General features: G+C 46.0%; 2 protein-coding genes across 3 annotated transcripts in view; both read left to right on the top strand.

Moving 5' to 3' along the window:
• Nucleotides 1-239: 239 nt before the first annotated feature.
• On the top strand, nt 240-1,959 carry LOC135383688 (uncharacterized). The gene is made up of 2 exons (XM_064613057.1): nt 240-800; nt 868-1,959. Exons 1-2 carry the CDS (start codon nt 240-242, stop codon nt 1,957-1,959), a joined length of 1,653 nt encoding a protein of 550 aa, XP_064469127.1.
• A 175-nt stretch (nt 1,960-2,134) lies between these two features.
• Nucleotides 2,135-25,473, top strand: part of LOC135368109 (endothelin-converting enzyme 1-like) — a 41,739-nt gene continuing 18,400 nt past the window's right edge. The window contains exons 1-3 of one of the 2 annotated variants that reach the window (XM_064601198.1): nt 2,135-2,262; nt 4,095-4,211; nt 23,361-24,736. In XM_064601198.1, coding sequence (XP_064457268.1) covers nt 2,233-2,262; nt 4,095-4,211; nt 23,361-24,736 — 1,523 coding nt within the window. In that variant the 5' untranslated portion in view covers nt 2,135-2,232. Of the gene's footprint in view, nt 2,263-4,094; nt 4,212-23,360; nt 24,737-25,473 lie in introns of those variants that run through there. The other variant, XR_010414679.1, reaches the window with a different exon arrangement.

The following is a 25,473-nucleotide window of genomic DNA, read 5'->3' as shown; positions in this document are numbered from 1 at the left end:
AGATGTCTGCCCTGGTTACCTTGGACGTGGCGAAGGCCTACGATAGCGTGGAACACAACGTCCTCCTCCATTGTATGGCAGCTCTCAACATTCCCCCGTACAACGTTTCATAGGTTTGCAGCTTCCTTACTGGACGAGCATTCTTTTGCTCGGATGGACGCTTTGTCTCATCTTCGCATCCGCAGCAGAGGGGCGTCCCCCAGGGGTCCGTCCTTTCGCCACTGCTGTTTAACATTTTGATGAGTTCCCTACCTCTCGACCCCGGCATCCTCACTCTGACCTATGCGGACGATATTGCCTTCTTCTCCTGCTCTCTATCGCTGCATACGCTACGTGAGAAACTGCAAGAATATCTCCTCGCGCTGTCGTCCTGGATGCGTTCCGTCCACCTCACGTTGAACGTCCAGAAATCTGCGGTCCTGGTGTTCCCCCAGACCAACTGGACTGGAAGAGCTGTGACCATCATTCTGGATGTTGCCGGCCAGACCATTCGCCAGACCAACCTGCTGCGCTACCTAGGCGTCTGGTATGATCACATGCTTCACTGGGACCATCATGTGGAAGTCATAAGCCAGAAGGCTTCGAAAGCAATTGGCACAATCCTCCGCAGCGCCAGCGCCCTCTGTGGTATGCGCAGGAGCACCCTGCTCTTCCTGTACAAGTGCTACGTACGCCCAATTCTTGAGTTTGGGTGTGTCGTCTTCTCGCACCTCCCCGACTACCGTCTGAGCAGGCTATTCGCCGTAGAAAAAAGAGCCCTCCGCCTGTGCATGGGCCTCCTCAAGTACACGGCCAACCAGGCGCTGTATGCCGAAGCCCGCATTCCCCCTCTGAAGACTCGGTTACACCTTCCTCTCGCTCTGCCAGAGCCCATTAGCCACCAGACAGAACCAGTCTCTCAGGGATCGGGCCCAGTGGATCGCCCGGAGGTGGCGAAAATCCAACACCCCGCAGCTCGTCTTTGTCGAATCCCTTCTAGCCTCGCTGACTACTTCTCTGACTGCCCCTCCTGCGCCCATCTGTCCGGTCTCGTCCATGGCCCTGCGAGTTGTCGACGCGTTCCAGCGCGGCATTGCCTACGCTCCGTCTCCCCGGCTTGAGGCCCTCCTCTCGGCGCACATCAACCAGTTCCCATCTCACGTTGTTGTCGCGACAGATGCCTCGGTCTCGGCTCAGCTAGCGGGTGCCGGCGTCGTCTTCCCTCAGCTCGACTGTCATTGCCCCATCCGCCTCCCTGACTACACTCCCGTGTTCGAGAGCGAACTCCTCGCCATGATACTGGCTCTCAGAATGGTGCCCCTTACATTTCCCAGGATCCTGCTTTTGTCCGACTCCCTGTCGGTCATCACTGCCCTAGCCAGCCCCCCCAGCGAGTGGCTCGAGCTCCTGCAGGCCCTGAGTCCTAGCCACATCACGGAGGTGGTCCTGACATGGATTCCTGGTCACTGTGGCCTATCTCCCAACGAGTTGGCGGACAACCTTGCAAAAATCTCCCTCTCTGGCCCTATCATTGACGTCCTTCCGCCCCTGCCCTCTATCACGCGGGCCAGGTATAGAAGGCTGCTGGAGCTGACCGCTCTCCGCTCACTGCCAGCCCGGAACGCCCATCTTTCCCACGCTTGGCAGGCTGACCGCTGCGTCTCCTGTCATGTAGAAGTCTTGCTGACTCGACTGCGCTGTCTAGCCCTTCCACTGAACTTTTATCTGCACCGCGCGGGTGTCAGCCGCTCCCCTGCGTGCGTCCACTGCGGTCAAGAGGAAACTGTGGAGCACTTTCTCCTGCACTGCCCCCTCTACGACCGCTCCCGCCTTAGCTACCTTGCCCAGCCGCTGGCTAGACAAGGGGTTCCCCTCTCCCTGGACGCCATCCTGTCATTTGGAGCCTCCCACACCGAAAAATGGCGGTTTGAAATAGCGTCGAAAGCCGCCGCCTTTCTGACCATCTGCGGCCGCTTCTGAAACACCTTGTACCTCCTGCTTCCACCCTCCCCTCTGCTATGGCTTCCTTCTACTAACTTGTCACCGTGGGTCTCATGAGCCTCTAGCGATTACTCCGCACGAAACCCTGGCCGATCGCCCGGTGTGGCTGGTGGCCACTATTCCTAGTGGTGGAAGAAGAAGAAGAAGGTGTACAATTGTGTTTGACCCGCACAGGCCTGTTTTATTCCTTCGTCTGCGTTCAAGCGAAAGGGTATTGGATTGTTCTCTTCTGCTCACCAGGCAAATGTGACTATGGCATCACGGGCCACATCTTTCGAGCAGGTACTGTGAATTGCTGCAAAGTACAGGGTGTGTGCAGATGGACCTCCCTGGCATTTGTATATGTAACTCGTTGTGTCGTACCTGACGAAGTTCCGGTGGCGCAAGCTACAAAAATCATGGAAGCCGTTCTCAATGTACAAATATAAACAGTGCAACGAAAATATCGCCTTCCATGCATTAGAATAGGGCAACATAGGGTCTCAGGACAGTCGTATTCAGGTACCAGTAGGGGAGCTATCGGAGCAGAAACCGAAACGATGTCCCGTATCAGAGGCTTCCATATGGATGTTCACCAGTAGTGGCACTAGCAGTACCTGCACACAACTGCAGACAACCGTGTTTGCACGCATAAATGCACCGTCGTGCTCCATTTCATCCGATTTCATGCTGCCTCCACCATTTACATATATTTCGCTAACAATTGAGCTTTTGTGATGTTTGGCACTTTCGCAGTATCCCGGGACAGCGATATGTGTACTTGTATGTCCTCTTAACGACTCTTGTATCTTCCCGGTGCAGCGCACATGCGAGTACTCGTTCCATGGGCAAAGGGAAAAAAAACATATACTATCTACGCGGAAATAGCGAGTTTCCGGTTTCGTGGGACTGCTAAAGGGATGTCTTTTCTAACAATATGTGGCATAACTAACGTGTAACCGAGGAAAGTGGAAGATGGGGCAACGCGGTGATATGATGCATGTGGGGAGTCCCGCCGCCTGGTGCGGTGCTCTACCCCAATGCTGTTGGGGAGGTGGGGGCAGACATGTACAAAATACTCAAAACTTAAAGTAATTTGAGTAGAGTACTGTATACTCTGACACGTATTTAAGATATTCTTTAAATTACTTTAGTATTCGCAGTAAGTGAAACGCGTATTCTGAACGTGGCCGTATACTAATGAAATGAATAAACTTCATCCGCCATACTTAAGCATATCTTTTATCTGTAAGGTCTTGGTGTCAAGTAATGTTTGGTGAACTTTGGTGAACTCAAGTAAACGTTGGAGATATGTTCTGACCCAAAAGTTCGTAATCCCTCCTGTAGGTTAGCTCGGGTCCTTCAACCTCTGGCGCGTGTTTATTGCTTTGGTGACCAAGGGAATAAATGCCGGGATAATCTTGTACCTAATCGCCAGGGGATTCACCTGGCAATATGAATAGGAACCGTTTTCTGGCGAAGTGGTCGGGCTATCGACAAACAAGGCCAGGCGCGGGACCAGCCTATTGTACAGGAGGATGAATGACAGATTCGAGATTTCCCGAAAAAAGAAAGGAAGAAGGGGGTTAAGTTCCAGTGAGCTGAAAATCTGGACACTGCGGGGAAGTGTGCTGGATACGGCTTGACGAGGAAGGAAAGTATTTTGAGTACTCAGTAACAAATACCGAAAAAGTATTTTAGATACTTTAGAAATATTTGTCGCAAAAAGTATTGAGTAGAGTACCAAAATACCGGAAAAAGTGTTTAAAATACTGTATTTTGAGTACGTACTCAAGGTACGTACAAGTCTGGGTGGGGGCATAGTCTTATGGACGACGATGGATGATCTCGCGTCCCTAAGTTATCGTTTACCGAATCCTGTGCTAAGAGTCTTTTTTTTTATTTTTTTAGACATCGCTCGCTAACCTTAACTCTGTACTTCTCTATCTGCTTATAACATTTGGTGCCGAAACCCAGGAGGAAGTGTTCAGGAGGAGCCTCAGGACAAGAACCAGCAAAATTTCGAGCACGCACTCTGTTTTGTCGTCGTCTGATTTCATTAATATGCAACAGCTAGCCACTGTTTTATTCCTTACTCGTGAAGGTTTATCATTACAAAGCTGCAATCATTGCAGGTTCACTCCACTCGTTCTCGCACCAGAGACCGGAAGACTGAGACGTCAAACTTCGAAGTCAACACACACACTACTGGAGGAACTTCGGAGGTGGGCGCACTTTCGTCGACAAATCCGGTATTATTTCCCCTTCGTTTCACTGTTCTGGCAGACAAAACAAAATTATGCTGCATACAGACGTAGACAAATGTGCCATGGGTTACGATATACTGTACTTTAAAGATCTCGCAAAAAAGCAACGTCTCAGCACGCCCGTTCGGATTCGCGTTCGTGTTATACTGTATTGCATGCATTACGGCGTGACGTATTCCACTTATGCTGGTGTGACCGAGTACTAGAAGCGACAGCTCTGAGAGAGCTGTGACGCAAGTATGCACAGAATGACGCGACGAGCGATCCCTGGGTTGAAGTTCCCTGGTTGTATTCAGTCAACTTTGCATTACGGATCAGTGCTTCCTTGGCAGCTCAGTGCATACCCAGTAGCAAGTGCGTGCTCCGAAGGGTGAAGCCTAGATAGAACAAAGGCTGGTACGGATATTAGCGGGAGATCCTTCTACAGCAAACGGGATGTCCGGAGGAGTAAGAATTTTCTTCCACGGAGATCCCACGGATATCCATGTGGACGCATTTTGTCTTTCCTACGTTTGTCCGTGCAGTTCTGATTTGGACGTTAACAGTCCCAATATAGTATTGTACGTGGAATAGGCGATGGCACCGGCACCATTAACTGACTCATAAATACAGAGTAGAATTTTCGGCAGTAATAGCCACTTAAGAGGACGCACGTCAACCAATTGAGAATGCGATGGCTCAGTCTCCTATATGGTTTCAATTTAACGCAATTTTTGCCAATATATACCGGGAATTTTGCTGTTTTTTTTTTCCTTTTTTAGGAGTGAGCGTAGGTTTCGAGTAGATGTCAATATGCTTCCACCCACATATTTTCTGTACGCTCCTGTTTGTTTCCCATATTTCGCATGATGTGCAGCAGCCGCTGCAGTTTAAGAAGCAAAAGGACAGGAATATAAAAACGCCTAGGACCACTAAGTCCAAGAGGTTTTAGAAATCCAGTGGAATTTCGTCAGAAAGAGAAAAAAACAGATACCATACATTGCTTGACTTGTGAGGTCTCCTAAATTCGTATCTCCAACTCGGCTCCTAACCGAAATGAAGGGTGGAATGCCTAATTTTATTTCGATTACGAACACAGACAGCACAGACGTGCGAAATTACCTGGACTATTAATTCACCATCAACACAATGCTTATTTCTTACTGCATTTGGTTTGAGACATTCAGTAGGTCCATCGAAAGTCAAACTTGCCACTGTCCTAATCGCACTTTTCTTATCTCTCTAGGAGTTCGTTTCCCCTGGTGAAGGATTGTTATACATAGACAGTCGCCTTTCTTTTCTTTCCTTTTTCCTTGGGGGGGGGGGGACGGAAATTTTACGCATACCACGCTTTCTTCCTTTCCTAAATCTGAGAAAACCTGGGCGCGTCGGAACTCAGAAACAGCGTCACATTTCTTGAAAGTGACACCATGACGATACTACGAGACATCAGGCTTCAAATCTGCCGCACCCGGCTTATATACGGAACCTGTCTCTGTACTTTCTTCATTTTACCGATAAATCACAAGGTTTATATCTATTCCCATTACTATTTGCCTGTGTCTGTGGTTAGCAAATGTCATCCACAGTCTGGCCACAGTGGCATCGCACACGATCAAAGTTGTTTAGCATATAGGCTAAAGCCCCGATGAGCTTTAGTGGGTAGTACGCTAAAACCTTTGCGAGCGTAAGGGATAGCGTGGAAGAAACGTGGTGGTTCTCCGTACTGCGCGAAGCTCTCCTTATTATTCGAGCGTGCAAAGAACCAGAACGCCATCCTTTACGCACGCAAAGGCCATAGCGTACGGTACACTAAACCTGCCAATTGTGTTGTCTCTACTTCATACACTTGCCCCGTTGATGATGGCTGCCGCATTGACCACTGAAAGAGATGGCGAAAGCGACTAGAGCGGCTATCAGCGAAAACGTGCACATAGATCACGACCGATTTATTGTTTTGTTATTTTGCTTTCGTTTCTTCTTCCCTTCCATACCGCACCCAATGAAACCGTCTTTAGCTCGTGTAGATATCTACTACAGCTGATAAAACTGCGGTCTTCTCTTCAGTTCGAAATATGGTAGAACGTTGCAAAAGTTCCTTCGCTCTACACATACACTGTAAGATTAGTCACCCTTAGTAAGGGTGAGCAAATTGCAGTTTTCTCACCCTTACTTCATAGGCGATGCTATAACCCTTACGCATGGGGGACGCAAAGGCTTCTCCATAAACAAGGGTGACGATAAACCCGTACTCTCCCCACTCTCCTACCCGTAAGCTAGGGATGACACAGCGTCACCCATGTTGTGCGAGTTTGCATATCGCGCTTTTATGGGGTACAAATAATGACCCTGTAAGGAATATCACAACTGGACTCTCTAGATGTGCTCGATGTAATGGTTATGGATCGAACGACGGAAGGTGCGTGCGATCATAGGATGTATACCGATGGAGCGTCGTCGTCGTTTGTAATACACTCCCGGCGCCAACGACGGACAACAAGACAAAACACGAACAAACAGCAGGCTTGGTGGATGAGGAAACACTGTACAAAATCGAGATGGCTTCTGTCGGGCTCTAGAAGTAGTCCCACGAGCCCTTCAGAGAGCCACGATGACTGCAAGATGTTTGGACCGGTGTATCGCTGAGGCACTTGCGAAGAATCACAGCTATTTGAAGGTGATCCCAGTATCCTGTCCGCATGTGAGAAGGGAGCATCATTACGTGAGAAGATTTGGTGGCCCTGTGACCTCACATGAATGATCCGATGAAGACGTCGTAGCAAGACGAAGTGACGTAGGGAATAGTTCCTCCTACGATGCCTGATAGGACGTAGACTGACACGAACAGACGAACGTCCTTTGGTTTTGTTGTTCACAGGGGTGGTAGTAGTTGGAGCAACCTCAGCAGTAATGCCACTGGAAGAAGCCGTAGATGTCAGAAGGGTCTATCAAAGTCGTGGTTGTATGTAACGTCTGCTTCGCCGCTGCGGTACAGGAGACTTCATGATTTCCGTGATATGAGATGATCGCATTCTTCTCTAGTGCTTCCGTTACCAGTCAATATGCCATCAGCAGAGACCTGGAGACTACTCATTGGTTCCCTTGTTTAATCTGGTCTTGTGCAGCACTCGTCATTTTCGTTCTACTAGTTTCCATGGTTTGGCCCTGAATCTGAATTGTGGTGCCGCCACTAGATGTAAATACAGCGAATTCGTAGTCGTCGTTGTGTTGTCTTCTATCGTTCAAGCGTTGAAGAGATTCCTGAATAGCTTCTACTGTGGATCTTGAGGATCATCTTGCGCAAGTAGTAGTAGTAGTAGTAGTAGGTAGGCCTAGTCGAAGTCATTGAAGTACGCCTTGAACATTCCTTAGCCTTGCTAGCGCGCACTTGAGCAGTTACTATCGTCTCCAGCACTGTAAAAAAATTCACCGTAAAAAAACGGGCAAGTACCTGGCAGCAATGCTGCCAATTTTTGCTCGTTTTTTTTACGGTGGCCCGTATTCCATTCTGCCCGTTTTTTTTTTTTTTGTGTAACGCTGTTTGCCAGTTTTTTTAAACTGTCATCCACCGTGATATTTTACGGCAAGATACCGTTCATAATTAACATTTACTGCAGGTTACCAGCTGTAGTAAAAATGGTGCACGCTTCGTATCACATACCACGAATCGTGACGAAGCGTCATCTCAAACATCATGTCATGCATGCATGTTAATGCATGCTACAAGCGAGCAGCATTAGCAAAGTGCAATACCAGAGACATGGCGACGTGCCTCTGTGGAATGTAAGTAATGAAGCAGACTTACTGTTTTAAACATTTATTGAGTGCAATGAACATTATGTACGTTTTCTGGAAACCCTCGAAGAGTAGGAGCCTGGATGTGAGAATACCGGAGATACAGGATAAGATGCGCTTGCGTTCAATTAGCACAACATAGTGGCCATGTGCCCTATGTTTGCCTCGTTGCTCATGAAACAGGAAGAGAAGCATCATGAATGCGTTATGACCCCTCGGACAGGACAACAGAAGCACGTACCTTCAAAAACTCAGCTTGAGAGTGGCCGTGTACCCTTTATTTGCCCCGTCACTCATGAAACAGATGAAAAATACTGGAAGAGAAACAGCATGTACGCGTCATGATCCCTCGGACAGGACAACAGAAGCACGTGCCTTCAAAAAATCAGCATGATAGTGGCCGTGTAACCGTTATTTGGCTCATCACTCATGAAACAGATGGATAGAAAATACCGGAACAGAAGCAGCATGTATGCATGATGACCCCTCGGACAGGACAACAGAAGCACGTACCTTCAAAAACTCAGCATGAGAGTGGCCGTGTACCCTTTATTTGCCCCGTCACTCATGAAACAGATGAAAAATACTGGAAGAGAAGCAGCATGTACGCGTCATGATCCCTCGGACAGGACAACAGAAGCACGTACCTTAAAAAAATCAGCATGGTAGTGGCCGTGTAACCTTTATTTGCCTCATCACTCATGAAACAGGTGAAAAATACTGGAAGAGAAGCAGCATGTACGCGTCATGATCCCTCGGACAGGACAACAGAGGCACGTACCTTCAAAAACTCAGCATGAGAGTGGCCGTGTACCCTTTATTTGCCCCATCACTCATGAAACAGATGGATAGAAAATACCAGAACAGAAGCAGCATGTATGCATGATGACCCCTCGGACAGGACAACAGAAGCACGTACCTTCAAAAACTCAGCATGAGAGTGGCCGTGTACCCTTTATTTGCCCCGTCACTCATGAAACAGATGGAAAATACTGGAAGAGAAGCAGCATGTATGCGTCATGACCCATCGGACAGGACAACAGAAGTACGTACCTTCAAAAACTCAGAATGAGAGAGGCCGTGTACCCTTTATTTGCCCCGTCACTCATGAAACAGGTAACCCGGCCGAGGACGCCAGCAACTTGGTGGCAGGGTACAAGTTGCTAAGACACGCCGTCTTCCGCGAGGGACGTTAAATACGGGGTGCCGTGTGATGAGCTTTCATCGCACGTTAAAGAACAGTCAGGTGGACAAAAGCAATCCACAGACCGACCGCTGTGGCGTCGCTCATGATCTCAGTTGTCTCGCGATGTAAACACCCAATTATTGATATTATCATGAAACAGGTGGAAAGTACTGGAAGAGAAGCAGCATGTATGCGTAATGATCCGTCAGACAGGACAACAACAACAATAAATGACGGAGAAGTGATGATGACTTGGGATGTTTCCCCGTGGTAGCCACATGATCCTACCCCAGGTTAGTATGAGACAGCAAACCCGAGATTTGCCATGTGCCCTATGTTTGCCCCGTCACCCATGAAGCAGTTTGAAAAAGAAACGCAGGAAGAGGAAAAGCATGTATACCGCACAGGACAGACGTTGCTAGTGTCTGATTGCAAATCAAGTCGTGGCTGCCAAAGTTCTGCGACACCTTAAGATGTGGCAACTTAAAGACAGACATGTCACAGTTTTGTACGAGCATGAGTCTTGGCAGCAAGGTACCCTCGTCGTCTGATGTGCTTCATTGTAATGCTGAACGTAACTCGCAACAGATCGGGAGAGAGATGAGCAGTTCCGACATTGAAACATCGGTAATGCACGAGGTTATCAATCCACCAAAGTGAGATGAGAAAAAAATAGTGCACCTCAACATCACTAATGGATCTTGTGCTCACAAAGGAAGTACGAGTACGAAGACGCAGGCAATGTCAAGTCAACAAACGGACAACAGAAACTAATTACAAACGACAGCAGGGACTGGGACAAGGAGTAACAACCGGGCAAAAAGGTTTCCATTATAATCTCCCGCCTGCAGTGCACTAATTTCGGGATATTCATTAAGCCCGTCATCAGAAAGAATGGTTTTACCTTCTTGTTCCCGGCGTCTCCTTCATGTCTTCACCGGCGTTTTCTGTTGCGCCCATAACCCTTGTTGGTTTTGTACTGGAACTGGAAGCAATTCGGCCTCGTTCATGTCCACACTTCTTCGCGTGTCGATCTCTTTCGCAAACTGACTACGTTTAAAGATATCAATAAGCCTTACCGCAAATTATTGTGATTTTGCCATGGAGGTAAGAAACTAAGGAGATGCCCTAAGCGCCTCTCCCAATGCAAGCGAGCGTGCTGTTACCCGCGCATGGCATTGTGGTTAGTTGCCCACACACGTGACCCATAAACGTCACAGCAAGACGTCATAAAACATGGCGTCCTCCATGTCCGCGGCGTGCCTTACCTGAATACAGACACGAGCTCCGGCCGAATAACTTGTTTTCGCTTTCATAACATCTTTGGAGTTAGAAGTTATCACACCCGTTGAAACACAAGATAGATCATCTCAGTGTGGAAGCAATGGATCACTAAATCGCTAGAAGACGTACGTACGTCATCGTGACATTGCCTGGCTTCTCTTCTGTTTTGCTCAACTTTTGATGTGATTTATCACGCGGCGAATGTTGAAACACCTCATAACCTTCAAAGTATTGTGCGAATGGACTTCTTGAAGGTAAGAGGTTTCCTGAAGATGAGGTTTGCTAAACTCCAAGTCTCCGCGCAGACCGCCATAACGCCGAAACATGTGGGGATCACGTGACTGGGCAACTAGATGGGCGTGGTATTGCCAGGAGCGACCGCTAGAGGGGTCCCACGGCCCTCCGATCTTATAGCCCTCTCCTTAGTTTCTTACCTCCATGGATTTTGCTACCACCGGCTTGTCGCAATGCCAACATGGCGGCGATGGCGACTCTGCGGCCGCGCTTCACGGAATCGCCGCACGGTGGCGCCCTATCTTCCTTTGTTTTACGTTGATTCAGCCGTATTTGCAATTACTGTGTTATACCGCCAAGAAAAACTGGCAGGCACCAGTGGAAACGACCGTATTTTTTTACAGTGAGGTACATGTCGCAGCCCCCTGCTTCGGTCTCGATTTCGTCCAGGTCTATAATGGCTGATATCTGTTCGTCCAGATCTCACACTTCTGTCGCGTGACGGGTTAGTAGCGCGAGCTTCAGCTCCAGGATCTTGTAAGAAGAAATTTCTTGGACGGATGCTGTGATGTCCGAAGTCAGCGTCGCGACCCTTTCACGAGCAGGTTTTCTTAGCTGATTGAGGCGATCCCTGGGCGCACAGTCGAGTTGCCAAGTGCTTTTGTGGGTCACCTTCTTCCCGAGTTTCGGCACCAAAGTGTAAGGAATGTGACAACTGGGCTCTGTAGATGTGTTCCGTTAAACGGTGATTAATCTGGGTTTTGAATCCCTTGGCTTACTGTAGCAGTGAGCAGAACAAATGTATCGAACGACGAAAGATGCGCGTGATCATAGGAAGTACACCGAGTTGAGCGTCGTCATCGTTTACAATAGGCCATTTTAGTGTGCTTCACCTCCTAGCAACGTGCTCTGCAGCGAAAGCCCTCTTGCGCTTTTGATATCCCGGAAGCTTTAGCATCTAGGCCATGACTGTAAAGACTGCTGCCATATACCAACCGCAAAAAATATGCTTGTGCTGTACGTATGTCACACAATTCAGATTACACGCTTTTCAAACACATCAAGCTCTATTGAAGAGAAGTTGGAACTCCAAGATCGGTATACTTGTTTACATATCGAGTCAATCTTTGATACAAACTTCTTCAGCTTGCTACTCATGAATCGTTTGGAACAGCTGTCGTCTTTTACAAATTTGGCCTGTAGAAGGCACAGGGGCAGACCTAAGCCGGAAGGGTACCACAGTCCTTTAACGTAGTACGCGGCACAAAATTAAAGCTCGCTCAAGCGTACACTCCTGTTTTAGAGTTACAACTTCGTTTTCTTCCTCTCCATAAATACATTTGCCAGTAGACCCGAAGAAAAGTTTTGAGTCATGGTGTTACCACAGGGAAGGGTGCATCCGTCTTGAAGTTGTGAGACAACATATTCAAAAGTTATGTAGACAACATACCATCGACACATTTTAGTGATATTCTACAGAAAGTGCTCTAAAGGGAACTCACAACAGTTTAGTGAGTTTCCCAAACCCACTGCGCTTCTCTTCAACGGGCAGAGTGCGTAGCCTCGATGGCAGGCTTTGGCGTACGGGTAACAGAAAATGCGAGCGGCCCCAACAACCACAATATTTTTAAACTACTTTCAACAGCGTGTTTACTTGGTTTTAGTACATTGCGACACTGTGCCGTAAAACATGTCATTACTCTCGTTAACAGCCTGTGAAACGTTCACGTGCTCGGCGATCTGACGGCGGCCATATTTGTTGTGGGACATGCTTGAGGTAAATTTGTTTAACGTTCGAAGATATTTGCAGGAAGTGCTTCGAAATCAAAGAAAGACATCCTCAGGAAGGTATTGCAGCCCACGCCTAAAAATCTTGCAGTAGTTCACTCTCCTCTATAGTAATTGCAATCATCGCTTAGTGACGTAAGAGACAGTCGCCTGGGAGGAGTGCACTTCACGAAAATGGCACTAAATGACCCCGTGTGACAGGGGTATAACATACACAACTATGAGTATTATGTATTATAATACCTTAGAATCGAAGTATTACGTATTAGTGTTTCTAGTAAATGTTATGTATTAGCATTATAATACATAGTATTCCCAGAGAGCAGATGGTGGGCTAGTAGACGTCTAAATGATGTCTAAAAAAGAAACAAGAAATGTCTATAGAATGTCTAGGCACTAGACCAAATGTCAAGTATCCGTCCACTAGACGTCAAATAACACATCTAACGTTACGCCACCTAGCCATCTAGCCCTAGACATCCGATGTCTATGTACCTAGCCGAGATTTAGACATTCTTTTGACCTGGATGTCTGGAAAAGGGTCAGACACTTAACCATGTATTAGACGTGAAGTCTACAGCTAGACCAATTTTATCCCTCCATTCAGGCGACAGGTCTAGGGTTATACATTTCCTGTACCTTACTTTAGCCACCCTTAGACGTACTTTAGACCATGACTAGTCCTGCTACCGTCCTGGCATGCATTCATAGAGGAATGTGATATAATCGATAGCAACATGGATCTCAGCATCAACATTTATTCACAGTAAACCACACACGAAGTCTATGGTACAAAACTCAGTCTAAAACTGGATTGACTTTGCTGCCAAGCAAGCGTCTTGTGTTTTGACTGACGAGTGTTGAACTGGCAGCAGGGTGTTGATGGCCACCTCCTTCCTTTCTTCCAATGAGTGATTGTTGGTGCTGCAGCACTGCCTCCAATGACTCACTGTGGCTAGAAAATAGAACAAAACATGTCAGAAAGCATTATGTAGCCTGCTAGTTCTATCTAGTTCGTTTAGTGGCTGTGCACTCTTTCGCGAGATGCTTTTCTGGCCACACAAGAGCAAACACTATATCAACACTGATCTGAGAGACACATAAAGAAAATAAGCTGCACGTACAAAAATCACAGGACTGTTACAGCTACACAGCACGAATTGCAGCAACAGCTTAAAATCTGTTTGTGCGTGACTACGTGATGTGGACGCTGCCAGGATCTCAGGGAAACGAGGATGCAACAGCTGTCCCTGTGAAAGACACCTGGTGAAAGTACATCAATGTGACAAGCGTTTTCTCGTGATGCACGACCTTACCTGGTCGAGTAGGCGACTGCGAAGCACTCCATGATTGGAGCAGCACTTCCATCACTGCATTACGCTAAAACAACTGTGCTGCTCTCATAACTTTGGTGCAAAAATTATGTACAGGAAAAAATAAACACTGTGTATATTATAAAAGACAATACAAATCTGCTGCCCACAGTACGTGCAAAGTGCTTCTCTGTTTATGGAGCAATGTTTTATAGTGCCGCGCTGAACGATCCGTCGGAGTCGTCAACTTTTTTATTGACATTTAAGTGATTCCATAATTTAGTTGTTGATTTCTGTTGAAGTTGGTGTAGCGTAGTATTCTGCAGGGGAGTTACTGACGTACAACATTTACATTTACCAGCAACAGTAACGCCATCAGGAACGCTAGTTCAAGAAACATTGCCCCGAACAAATGCGGGCTTTCGTTAAGAAAAAAAGATATATATTCAGTAAAATAAAATATTACTTCACAGCACTTAGATTCTGGTAATGTCTTCTAGTTGTGGATGCTATACATATGTATGCCAGTGAGCCAAAAAAACTCGGATCATCATATGTATAGACATTATTTAAATTATCTACGTACCTCAGTCACACTGCCGTCATCTGACTGATCTTTTGTTACAATATATGGTCATACAACTCACATAGCATGAAAGGCTACATACTATCCATTTGGTCATAATATAATTGGACAAAGTTAATGTGGTCCATTCGTTGGTGCATAGTTTCTGAAAGTTGTGACAGAGTCCAGTTTTATTACCTCAGTATGATCATTTGCAAACAGATTGTACCTGCTGCTTCACACATGTGTGATGGAAAGTAACAGAATAAGAAATGTCCTTCATGTATGAGGATCATTCAACAAAAGTTCCTCTGCTGTGAACAAAATATTAAAAACATTATATTAAATAAATACATTGCTAAAAATTATGTACAGATTAGAGCTCAACGTTACTGCCTAATATAGTCACTTTATTTAGCTGAACATTTGATATCAAGTATTCAATATCTTCTGTGCCGCGCTATGTCCTGCTTACAAAGTGAGGCATTTCACCTGATCAATTTGTGTTTCATGATCATTTGCGGATTGCTGACTGCCGAGGGGCGCTTTGAGAGGAAGATGAAACGGCAAATTGGGCAAATTTTCATTGAAGTAGGAATCATCACATTGAGCATGAGGAGAACGAAGTATACAGGAAGCTCACGAAAAGGGAACTCACGTTTGTGTGTCTCCTGTATACTTCATTTTTCTCATGCTCAAGGTGATGCTTCCTACTTCAATGCTGTACCAGCTCGCTTTTGTACTTTTTCTCTCTGGCAAATTTCCAGATGAATTTCTGGAACAAATCCCGAGTCTTTCAAGACGAGTGCAGACAGGGTTGACGTGGTACGGTACAGCCTTCCAAGTCCTGTGCGTTTTTGTTTCATTGTAGTTTGAAGCTTACCCAGGATCTCGCAGTACATGTGCATTTACTGTGATTGTGCGTGTGAGATAATCTACAAGTTGCACACAACGATAGTCCTAAAACACTGTCAGCATAGCCTTTCCATACGAAAACGCGAGTTTGACCTCCTTCAGAATGCTTTCACCGGGCAACCACCATGACTTCCTATGGTATTTTGTCTCAGCACTTGCATAATGCACCCACGTTTCATTAATAATAATTGTTCCGAGAAATTCATCTTGACCGTCTAGATACCATTGAAGGAAAATGCAAGCTGCTTTCATTCGTTGCTCTTTGCGAACGTTACCGAGCAAATGTGGTCCTCATCTCGCATAACTTTCGTTGACCAAGCTGAAGGAAATTTGTTCCCATTAGTATCAGAGTGCAGTACCAGTGACCCGCCAGTCTCCGTTAACAATTCTCGGAATTTCAGAAAAGAAACATTGGTTCGTGGTGTTATAGGTGATCTCCCACTGTTCTGTTCATTGTGCAGATTTTCACGACCCTGTATAGAGGACACACCATTTCAATGCCTGTAAAGTGTATTGCATAAACAGGTGTTAACTGTCAGTGGATGTTCTTTAAAGCACTCTTTTTTCTTTAACGAAAAGTAGTATAACTCTTACTTACTAGGATAGTCAGAGTACTTGGAAATATTACATCCATGCTTGAATGCCTGACACATAGGTGAACGGCACTCCATTAACCAAAGTCTGCAGTGCCGGGTTGTCACATCGAACTACTACACCATTGTTTGTCCTAGTGGTGTTTCCTTTGAATAACAAATATTGGGAAACTTATTTTTGGGTGACCCTGCTAATTCCAATTCTCTTTCTGCATGTGGCTACATTTTTTAGATTTCTTGTGGTGACTCTTGCGGACAGATACCAGCATGGGAGACTTAATAATAATTGGAGTTTACATTGCGAGACAACTGAGATCATGAGCGACGCCATAGCAGTCTGTCTGTGGATAGCCCACCTGAGTGTCCTTAAATGTGCAATGAAAGCTCACCACACAACACACCGTATTTAATGTCCCTTGCTGAAGATGGCATGTCTAAGCAACTTGTATCCTGGCACTAAGTTGCTGGTGTTCTTGGCCGGGTTCGAACAGGCGATCTCGGGATCAGAAGGTGAACACACTACAGACTCAGCCACCAAGGCCGGTTCACGACAACTTGAACAACACAATTATGTTAACTCTGTTTCTGTTCATTCAGTTTCCTGCATATGTTTTGTAATAATTGAACTTCAGTTTTGTAAGCCTGAAGGCTAAGCTTAGAACCACCCCTTATAATTTAGTGACTCTATTTGATGTGTGATTGTGTTCACACCTCTTAAAAACCTAATAAGACAAAATCTTGATGATTTCTAATATGTGGTATATGCAAGTCCAGCTACAAGACGTCTACAATTAGACGTCAATTACTAAATGTCTACCAGATGTCTTGTAAATCACTAATTTTAGACATCTAAATAATGGTAAGACCTTTAGACGTCTAGTCAACGTCTAGTATGGGCACTATCCCTAAAGTCTAGGGTTAGAACAGGTCTGGATGTCTAGTAGACTACCATGTGTTCCCTGGGTTAGTATGACTGCCCACACCTGAGCAGCGCTACACAATCGTTTGTCTCGCGGCATGCAACTTTATTTTGGGAGGAAGAGCGGGGAGGTTCATCGCCAGAGGCGATACTCTACCCCATTGCTTGTGGGGATGTGGGGAACAAAATAATGAGCCCCTTCACAAGATTCCGTGATAGTATCTGCTGAGGGCATCAAAACATCGATGTCCTCAGTATAATTCTCGAGTTCCTCTTCTTTCAGTTATCACGTTTCATATGCTTCTATAGTTTCGCCTTACCCTACAGAGCTCCGGAAAGCATAGAGAAACTGCACATCTACTTCGTCGCACTTTCCAGTGTGTATCAGCTTACAAATCCATTAGTGTGTTGTGTGCCTCCAGTGCCTCCCTAGGAACATGGATCTCTCTTCGCTTGCCTCTTTGCTACATTGTGCTCAAGCTGCTTGAAAACGGTTGGCATGGCGGGACTAATTTACAGTTATGATTATAATAAATGTCCCGTCAGCAGAATAAGTATTTAATGCATTGAAACAGTTCGCATCCCGCCGGGATTTACAAGTACTCTGTAGCGGGGGCAGCGGGCGGCAGCGTCAGAACCTGACGCCTTCCCGCGTTCATCTCGGAAACCACACGCACATGCTGAAGTACGGAGGCACACTCGACGTGACACGCGTCTAGTATAGAGGACGCGGTGTCGCCAGAGACTACAAGGTCATTCATGATGTCATGATGTCGGCCCTGGACGCATATTAACAACCGTCCCCCACTCTCCATTATGCTTTCATGTCCCCATCTGTGTATATCTGAACAACGCTCGTAGCCACAGTTGCCCACAAGCTCACTGTTGTATTCTGCTGGATTGTTGTTTTTCTCGATAATAATTCTTGGGGTTCGTGTCAGCGCTGCAGAATGATTGTACTATTTCTGGATGTACTGGATACTGATTGGTTTTTGAATAATTGTGCGGGTATTTGTTCTCTTGCACGAAAATTATTTTCTTCAAGACTCACTCAGATATGTGATTTTGATTGGAATGGCGTGGACGCTTCTGAATTTTATTGAAGACCCCACAAATTTATATTTTGTTTTATTTCACCACATCGCCTCCGGTGATGAGATGATGAAATTCGTACCATTCCAAGGGCGCATATTGGTATGGGACGTACCATAGCATCACCGTTACGCTTCAAGGAGTCGTTCAGGAGATTTCCGTCGCGCGTCAAAAGAAGCTGACTCGGTCGAAATAATATAGCTGACAAAATAAATTGTCGCCAGTCCTATCATATATCCCTTGCAAAATATCACCGTACTATAGGCAGAAAACGTTACGTGTAGCACCACAGAATCACTATTCATTCATCTACATAACGGTCAACATATGAAAATTTTCGTTCCGTTTGTGCTGGTGGTGTTGCAGTGTAGATCGAAAACGAGTTTGAAGTAATGCAGGTAGTAAAAAAGTCTGAAGCAATGCAAGGTACTACGACTACTGCTCCGATGATTTGCTTACGAAATTTCCCGGCGAAAGTTCGTAGAGTCTTCGGAACGATCGAATGTCCGCTGCACATCATAGTGAATGCATAACCTGCACTGTATACTTGCTTGCAATAAGCTTTGCCCTTTTTCTTATGTGACGATATATGCCTGAAATTAAAATGAGACAGGAACGTCGAGACGATGTCTCAGAAATTTCTCTCTCCCAAGGCCACCGCCTTGACGTCACCCTGTATGGAGCGTACAAGTAGTGCACCACACCGGGCGCAGCCGCTGTGCTACATTCAGAAACAACACAATGGACGAAGATTCGGGATCGCAATACACGCACACAGAAGCGCTTTCCTGGGAGTCTGATCTATGACTTCGATGATTTTTCTACGATGTTTTTGCATTTATCGGTCCTTTCTCCATTAATCATTCTAGAAATCTCCTGATCATATACACCTGAGTTATTCGTTACTTGACGTACGCGCCACGTTTTTTGTCGGCTTCCTCGAGTGAGGGAAGAGTCCAGGAATTGTATGACTAATGTACGTGACGTTAGCCGACCAGCGAAAGGAAGAAAGAAGCACCTCCATTGACGCCTGCTGGTCGAAGTTTTCTCGAATTTCAAAAATCGTTTTTATGATTCACATTTTGTTCGCAACCGAGATATTGCACAATTTCGGAACAATGGAGGCTGTGTTCACAATTGATTGTGGGAACACCACAAGCTTCGAATCTATTTGATTGCGATGTCTCGCTTTAAATGCCGACAAAATGCTGCTCGTAATACGTTTCCGCCGGCAGCCAGTGCGAGTAACAAATAAGTGTCCAAGCAAGGTAAGCTGCGGCTGAGCGTCAGCCTTGCTTCTATCTCGGACACGGCATCCCGAACCGAACGTAACTAATGGTTTTGTACCGAAAGTTATATGAAAGTGATCAATGACAAAGAAGTGATAGCGCCCGATAAAGCTTCTACACTCTAAATCTTTTTACACCTTAAAGGGTGTAAACCTAAATATGCAGGGCACGCACCTTTTAAGGTGTAGTTTAACACCGTCAACATTGTTAGGGTGTAAACATGTGGAAGAGTGTAATTCTCAACGGCGAATAAGAAAACACGCAGAAAAGTTGTCAGCTTGATGCGGAAAATCTACTTTTTTCGCATCGAGCGGACAACACTTTCTGGGTCCAGGATCACCTAGGAATGAAGTGTATTTATGTCATTTTGATAATCACCAAATAAACATACCTATAAAAAGTTTCACTGCATCTAAACTATTCAGTAAAAGTTGCTCTGCTCATGCAGCACGGTGGTACGGCATGGTGGATGGTAATTGGTGAATTCTAAGGCGATCAACTGCGTTAAGGAACTATATACTGCTATACATAGGCAACTCAAGAATACCCAATTCACCAGAACACACTTCAACGAGCTATATGAAAAATGGTATCCATGGCCTGTTATATGCTCTGAATTATTTGCTCTGCTCTGTTTTCTCTTTTTCTTTTTTACTGAAAACTGATGGAACAAGAGAGGTGTCACTTGAACAGGTACCAGAATGCCACATCAGAAAGCTTCTGTCAGAAGTGTCACGATTGATAGCTTTGCTGTTTCAGCAAGTTGTGTAATTGTAAAAGAAATTGCTGAAAATGACTTGCCAGTATTTTCAGAGATCTTAGGAATACATGCTATAAATTCTCAGATTATTTTCATTACCCTGTGTTTAACCACCGTTGAATACGATTGCCACTTGCATGTCCATGTGGTAACTACCACTTAGCAATCCACTGTTTTGGAAAATTGGAAGAGCGTTTCACCTGGCGGTGCTGAACCTGCACAAACTCCCGGATGGCAGGCGCGTTATCAATCCATGCCATGCGCTTCTGTAGTGTGCCTTAGTTATGTGACGCGCTCTCTGATTGCCTATGTTATTTCTTAACTGACGTCAAGCTCTCTTTAGTGTGCCTGAATTAATCCACGCCTGGCTGCTAATCATGCCATGTGTTTATTATTTCGTCATGTCGTGCGTTCTTCTAGTGTGTCGTAAGTAATTCTATGTAATGTGGAAAACCTACCCACTTCATCGTCAAAATATAATTTTTGTTGTTATGTAATGCGCTCCTTCCCCTGTCATGTCTGCAGTATTCGATCTCCTTTCAGTGAACAAAGTAAATGTATGTTCAAGATTCAAACGCACCCTAGAATATACCCTGTATCACACCCTCACCGAGGTTTTCCAGAAAATGGTGTAATAATCCATTCTTACACCCTCAAGAGCTCTCAAACAGATTTTTGGGGTGAACAAAGGGTGTATTACTCCTGTGTACAACCATTTTACACCCATTTTACACGTTTAGGGGTGTGAAAAGATTTAGAGTGTACGAGGGGTGTTCAAGTGAAACCGGGACTTTTCATTTTTCACAAAAGTAAAATGAACTTACAGGTGAGAAATTAGTTTTATTTTGCAACGTAATCTTCAGCTGCACTAATGCACTTGTCCCATCGTTTCGCAAGGGCTTGGATGTCAGCAGAGTAGGCGTAGAAAACCTTACCGACGCGTAGCAGCCATGATCGAACCGCATTCATGACCTCGTCGTCGCAGCTGAAGTGGCGGCCCCCAAGGAACGCCTTTAGTGGCCCGAAGAGATGGAAATCGCTGGGGGCGAGGTCTGGACTGTAAGGGGGATGTGGCAGCAACTCCCAGCCAAGTTCCTGTAAGGTGCGTGTCGTGAGATGCGCGGTATGCGGGCGTGCATTGTCCTGTAGGAGGATTCCTTCGGTGATGAGGTCCGGTCACTTTTGCTTCAGCGACTTCTGCACATCCCTGAGAACCTGGCAGTAATATGCACTATTGATGATGGTACCACTTAGCAGAAAATCAACACGAACAACGCCAGCCTTGTCCCAGAAAACCATGGCCATGACCTTACCCGCAGACGAGGTGCTTCGGAACTTCTTGGGAGCTGGCGAGCCCGGATGCTTCAACTGTTTTGATGCGTGTTTAGACTCAGGAGTGTAATGGCGCACCCATGTTTCATCGCACGTGATGATCCGATCACGGAACGGCTCTCCTTCAGTGTCGGAACGGTACCTTACCTCTTGGGAGATTTCCAGTCTTCTCTGCCGGTTAAACACAGAGAGCTGGCTCGGGACCCAACGGGCACTAACTTCCCGAAACTGGAGGTGTTCAAGAATTATAGTGTTCAACGTCGCCACAGAAAGGTCCATCTTTCGAGCCAGTACGAGACGTGTTATCCGTCAGTCCTTGCGGATCAGGCGCTCCACAAGTTGGATGTTCTCAGGCTCTGAGGGCCCGGCCGGGATCGTCCTGCACTGATGTTCGGCCGTCTCGGAACCGTTTGCACCACTCAAATGCTTCGCTGCGGCTAAGTGTATTGTGGCCATACTAAGCCGGAAGTCTTCTGTGAATTTCAGATGACTTTACGCCTTCATTCACGAGGAACTTCATGACAATTCGCTGTTCGATGTGCGCGCTCACCTCGTTGTCGGCCATCTTGTCCAGCACGTGTCTTCTGTTTTGCACAAACTTTGGACCACCACATGGTGAATGCGGGGGCCTGTCGCCTGTGAAAATGACGAAAAAGAAGTAGTGCGAGCAACTTGTACACTCAGGGGACAGAAAGTCCCGGTTTCGCTTGAACACCCCTCGTAAATAGAAGCCCCGGAGCACTTATTATCAAACGGCGCGTTAATCTTGGATCAGATATGCGCACCAGTTGACGAGTCCAGAATATCATTCATTGAGCGCAATTTTTGTCCACCTGGTTTTGACATCATCACCTGAAAATTTTGTGTTCCTGATAATTCTCATCGCCACCGCAACATTTGCGGTGAATAATGAAATAAATTCAGGTAGTCTGACAACAGCACAAGATCAAAACACACAGGAAATCGTTTTAGTCTACAACTTCATCTCAGTACTTGATGAGGACATGATCTAATTACATGAAAGGGACCACATGCGTAGCGGTATCTCATCTGCAAGATTTAGCACGTGGGTGCCCAGTAACGTTTTTCCTGTTACGTTTTTCCGATATACAGACAGCACTTAAACCAGTTTTTCAGGCCTCTTTTCAAAACGCTGGAAGTGAAAGCCAAATCGAAGATCCGCGGTGTTTGGGGCATTGTTTACTCTAGTAACTTTTAATTTAATGTAATTTATTTGATCAACTAATAAACTGATAAATGAAAATTATGTTAACTGCGAGAATTTAATTTAGCCATGGGCCACATCGTAACGTTACGCCAAAACGTTACGTGAAACAGTCGGAAAGACGCAAATTCGAAAAACAGAACTAAGAACAAGAAGAAAAAAGAAAAAAAAACACGCCACGAAAGTCGTCAGAGCCGTATTCGACCTCAGATTCGTGATGGGCCCTTCATCCAGGGTCAAAACGATATTCGCATTTGATCACATACGGAACGTGAAAGACATCATAACACATAAGAATCATAAAGAAACACACGCGTGTGAGAGCTTCCGCAGCAGAACGCGAGGAGTTCGCCCTAGCTGAACGCTTTTGACGCACATACCGACCCGCAAGCGGGAGCCAATCGCCGTATTCTGCGCATGCGTGTTCAGGTGCTATTTTTCTGTTAGGCGAATGCCAACATGGTTTCTATAAACAAGGAGCGAATGGAGGATGCCAGAAAAAATATTCAGCATTCGGTACATTTCGTTTGAAATGGGAGTTTTTGTTACGACGTACCCTAATGTAGACACGAAGCTTCGTGCCATAGCGCTTCGTGGACGAAGTTGAGTCACGAAAGACGCGTGTTGGCTGCCTCTTGCGGTGCCCGTATGTATGTAAGCCGTCCAGCGGATCGCTTGTGTCGCATGCATCTGCTGCCATAAAACGCAGTAGTGTGGACAGAGCTTTAACACTACAATATTCGCTTGCTTTCACGTGAACATCCCACACATGTTTGAATTGTATCTTGCTTCACATCAATTGAACTTTTTTTTTCTTTTTGACGAACAGTTTAAGCTTCATTCGCTTATGTTTACTGAACTGCAGCAAGAAGACCTATCGGAAGCCCGCAACTCGGGAATTCTGAAAGACCTGTCATCCCATCTACTGGAACGTCCTCAAACCAGTAGCACTGGTGCTGGTTCTGGGAACCGCGAGTGTAACTACACCCCTATCTTCCTCACAGTAGTCGTCTTCCTCTTAATCATCAGTTCAATATACCTGGCTTATAAGAACCGTAGCCATGAAGAGCCCACACTCTGTAAGACGACTGCGTGCTACTTGTACAGAGACATGCTCCAAGACTCAATGAATTTTGAGGTTAATCCTTGCAACAATTTCTATGAGTACGTCTGCAGCAGGTGGGACAAGTACCATAACGTCCCGACGTATAGGCAACACTTAAACCAGTTCTTCAGGGCTCTTTTTAAAACGCTCGAAGTGAAAGTAGCTTCTCAGCATCAAAATGCTGTAGATAAAGCAATTAGCTTCTTTCAGTCGTGTAGAAAAGCTGCATTTGCACGGGGTCGCAAGAGTGGAGAGTATGAGACACTAAAGAAAATCTGGGTCAAATGCGAGATCCTGTGGCCAAGAGCGAACCAGCGCCCCAATATTTTGAAGACACTCATTTGCATATTCGAGAGCTTCTACCTGAGCAACGTTTTCGGCATCGAGAAACGGCACGACACGTCGCTACCGTATGTGTATCCAGGTAGCGAGATCGCAGCTTTCGACCACTACACTCAGGCGATCAAGAAGGTGAAAAGATACCAAGAATATTACGAGAAATTGACAGATGTGATGAGAACACCTGGCACAAAAACAGCCGAGATTCAAACATACGAAGACTTTCTCCACGTGGAAGATGTTGTCCATCGCCACCTCTTGAAAGACGAGTTTTATGAGGTTAAATATGCACGCATAAATTCCAGTGAACTCACTGAATTGGTGCCTAACGTACCTCAGGCAGAGTGGGAAGAAGCGTTCAGATCTGAATACCAACTTGAAAAACCCCTCGTGGACGTTCTCAACACAGAATACATGAGGGCATTTAACGATGTACTCAGTCAAATTGGCGCTGTTGAACTTCATCGTTATATTGGTTGGATAAATGTTCAGCAGTTGGCCCCGTATATAAATCGGGAAACTCTTTCGATTTTCCTGGGAAAACGAGACCTGACTGTGGCTGACTTACAGCTGTGTTTGTCCCGCACTGAATCTTTCATGGGCTGGGCAATCTTCGCGCGATACGCAATTGATTATATGGATAACAGCACCCGTGAAGACATGCATCACATCATTGGTGCCATCGCAAGTATTCTGTCTAAGAAAGTGTCTGCGACTTCCTGGCAGCTAGACCGTGCCCCAGATGCTGATCAAAATGTTCAGCGAAGCTTGAATGGGCTCCTGCTTTACGCTGACAGGTGAGTGCTTTGAAATGCAGAAATCTACATTTTTTATCCCTGAGCTAGGTTGCCTTGCGATTCAAACTGCGTGTGAAATGCAGACTTCTAAACTTTTCACGCTTGGAAAAGAAAATTAAGAATATTCGTCGTCTCTATTGTACGAGTAATGCAACACATCGCGTTAGAATTGCTGTCTAAACGCGGCAAATATCAAGTGGTCACAGTTGGTCCAGTTGTTGTTAATTAAACTTTGGCCACAAGCTTCATTAATCTTGCTGAGAAAAAAAACTGTACCAACAAAGGTTACTTTAAGGAGACTATCGCATTCGGAAACGTGTGTATGAGGCCGGTATGGTAATGTTCGCCACCGCTTCACAGTCTGCTTGGACAAATTTTCCTTCTGAAAACAGTTTCCATATTAAATACGCGGGTTTTAAAGATTTGCACTCCTTCAGCAGCTAAGGAGTCTCCAGCGATAGTGACATCGTGCTAACGTAAGCTGGGAACACGAATAACAGCGCAGCGCAGGCGATTGTCTTCGAGCTCTGTAAATACGCTGACTCTCACGTAGTAGGTGTGAGTTCTGGCACGACCATGTCATGTGAAACACGCTGTTACGCTCCTGGGTGCGCGGACACGACCGACGCCAATTCATAAGTGACATTGCATATGGCGATCCGCCGATCACAGACTTTCCGTGTCCTGAAAACTCCGGCCACCGCCCCCGGCGGTTTCCAAAGGCCCCCTGCGTGCTC

Source organism: Ornithodoros turicata, chromosome 1 (genome assembly GCF_037126465.1).
Source record: "Ornithodoros turicata isolate Travis chromosome 1, ASM3712646v1, whole genome shotgun sequence".
Lineage (NCBI taxonomy): Eukaryota > Metazoa > Arthropoda > Arachnida > Ixodida > Argasidae > Ornithodoros > Ornithodoros turicata.
Note: the sequence above shows the minus strand (reverse complement) of the source record. Positions and strands in the feature narration are given on the sequence as shown.

What these genes read in the sequence shown, in the direction of transcription:
- LOC135383688 (XM_064613057.1), top strand. Translation starts at nt 240, where the DNA reads ATGAGTTCCCTACCTCTCGACCCCGGCATCCTCACTCTGACCTATGCG. An exon ending in TCAAGTACACGGCCAACCAG is followed by an intron (nt 801 to 867) that starts GCGCTGTATGCC and finishes TCGCTCTGCCAG; the next exon opens with AGCCCATTAGCCACCAGACA.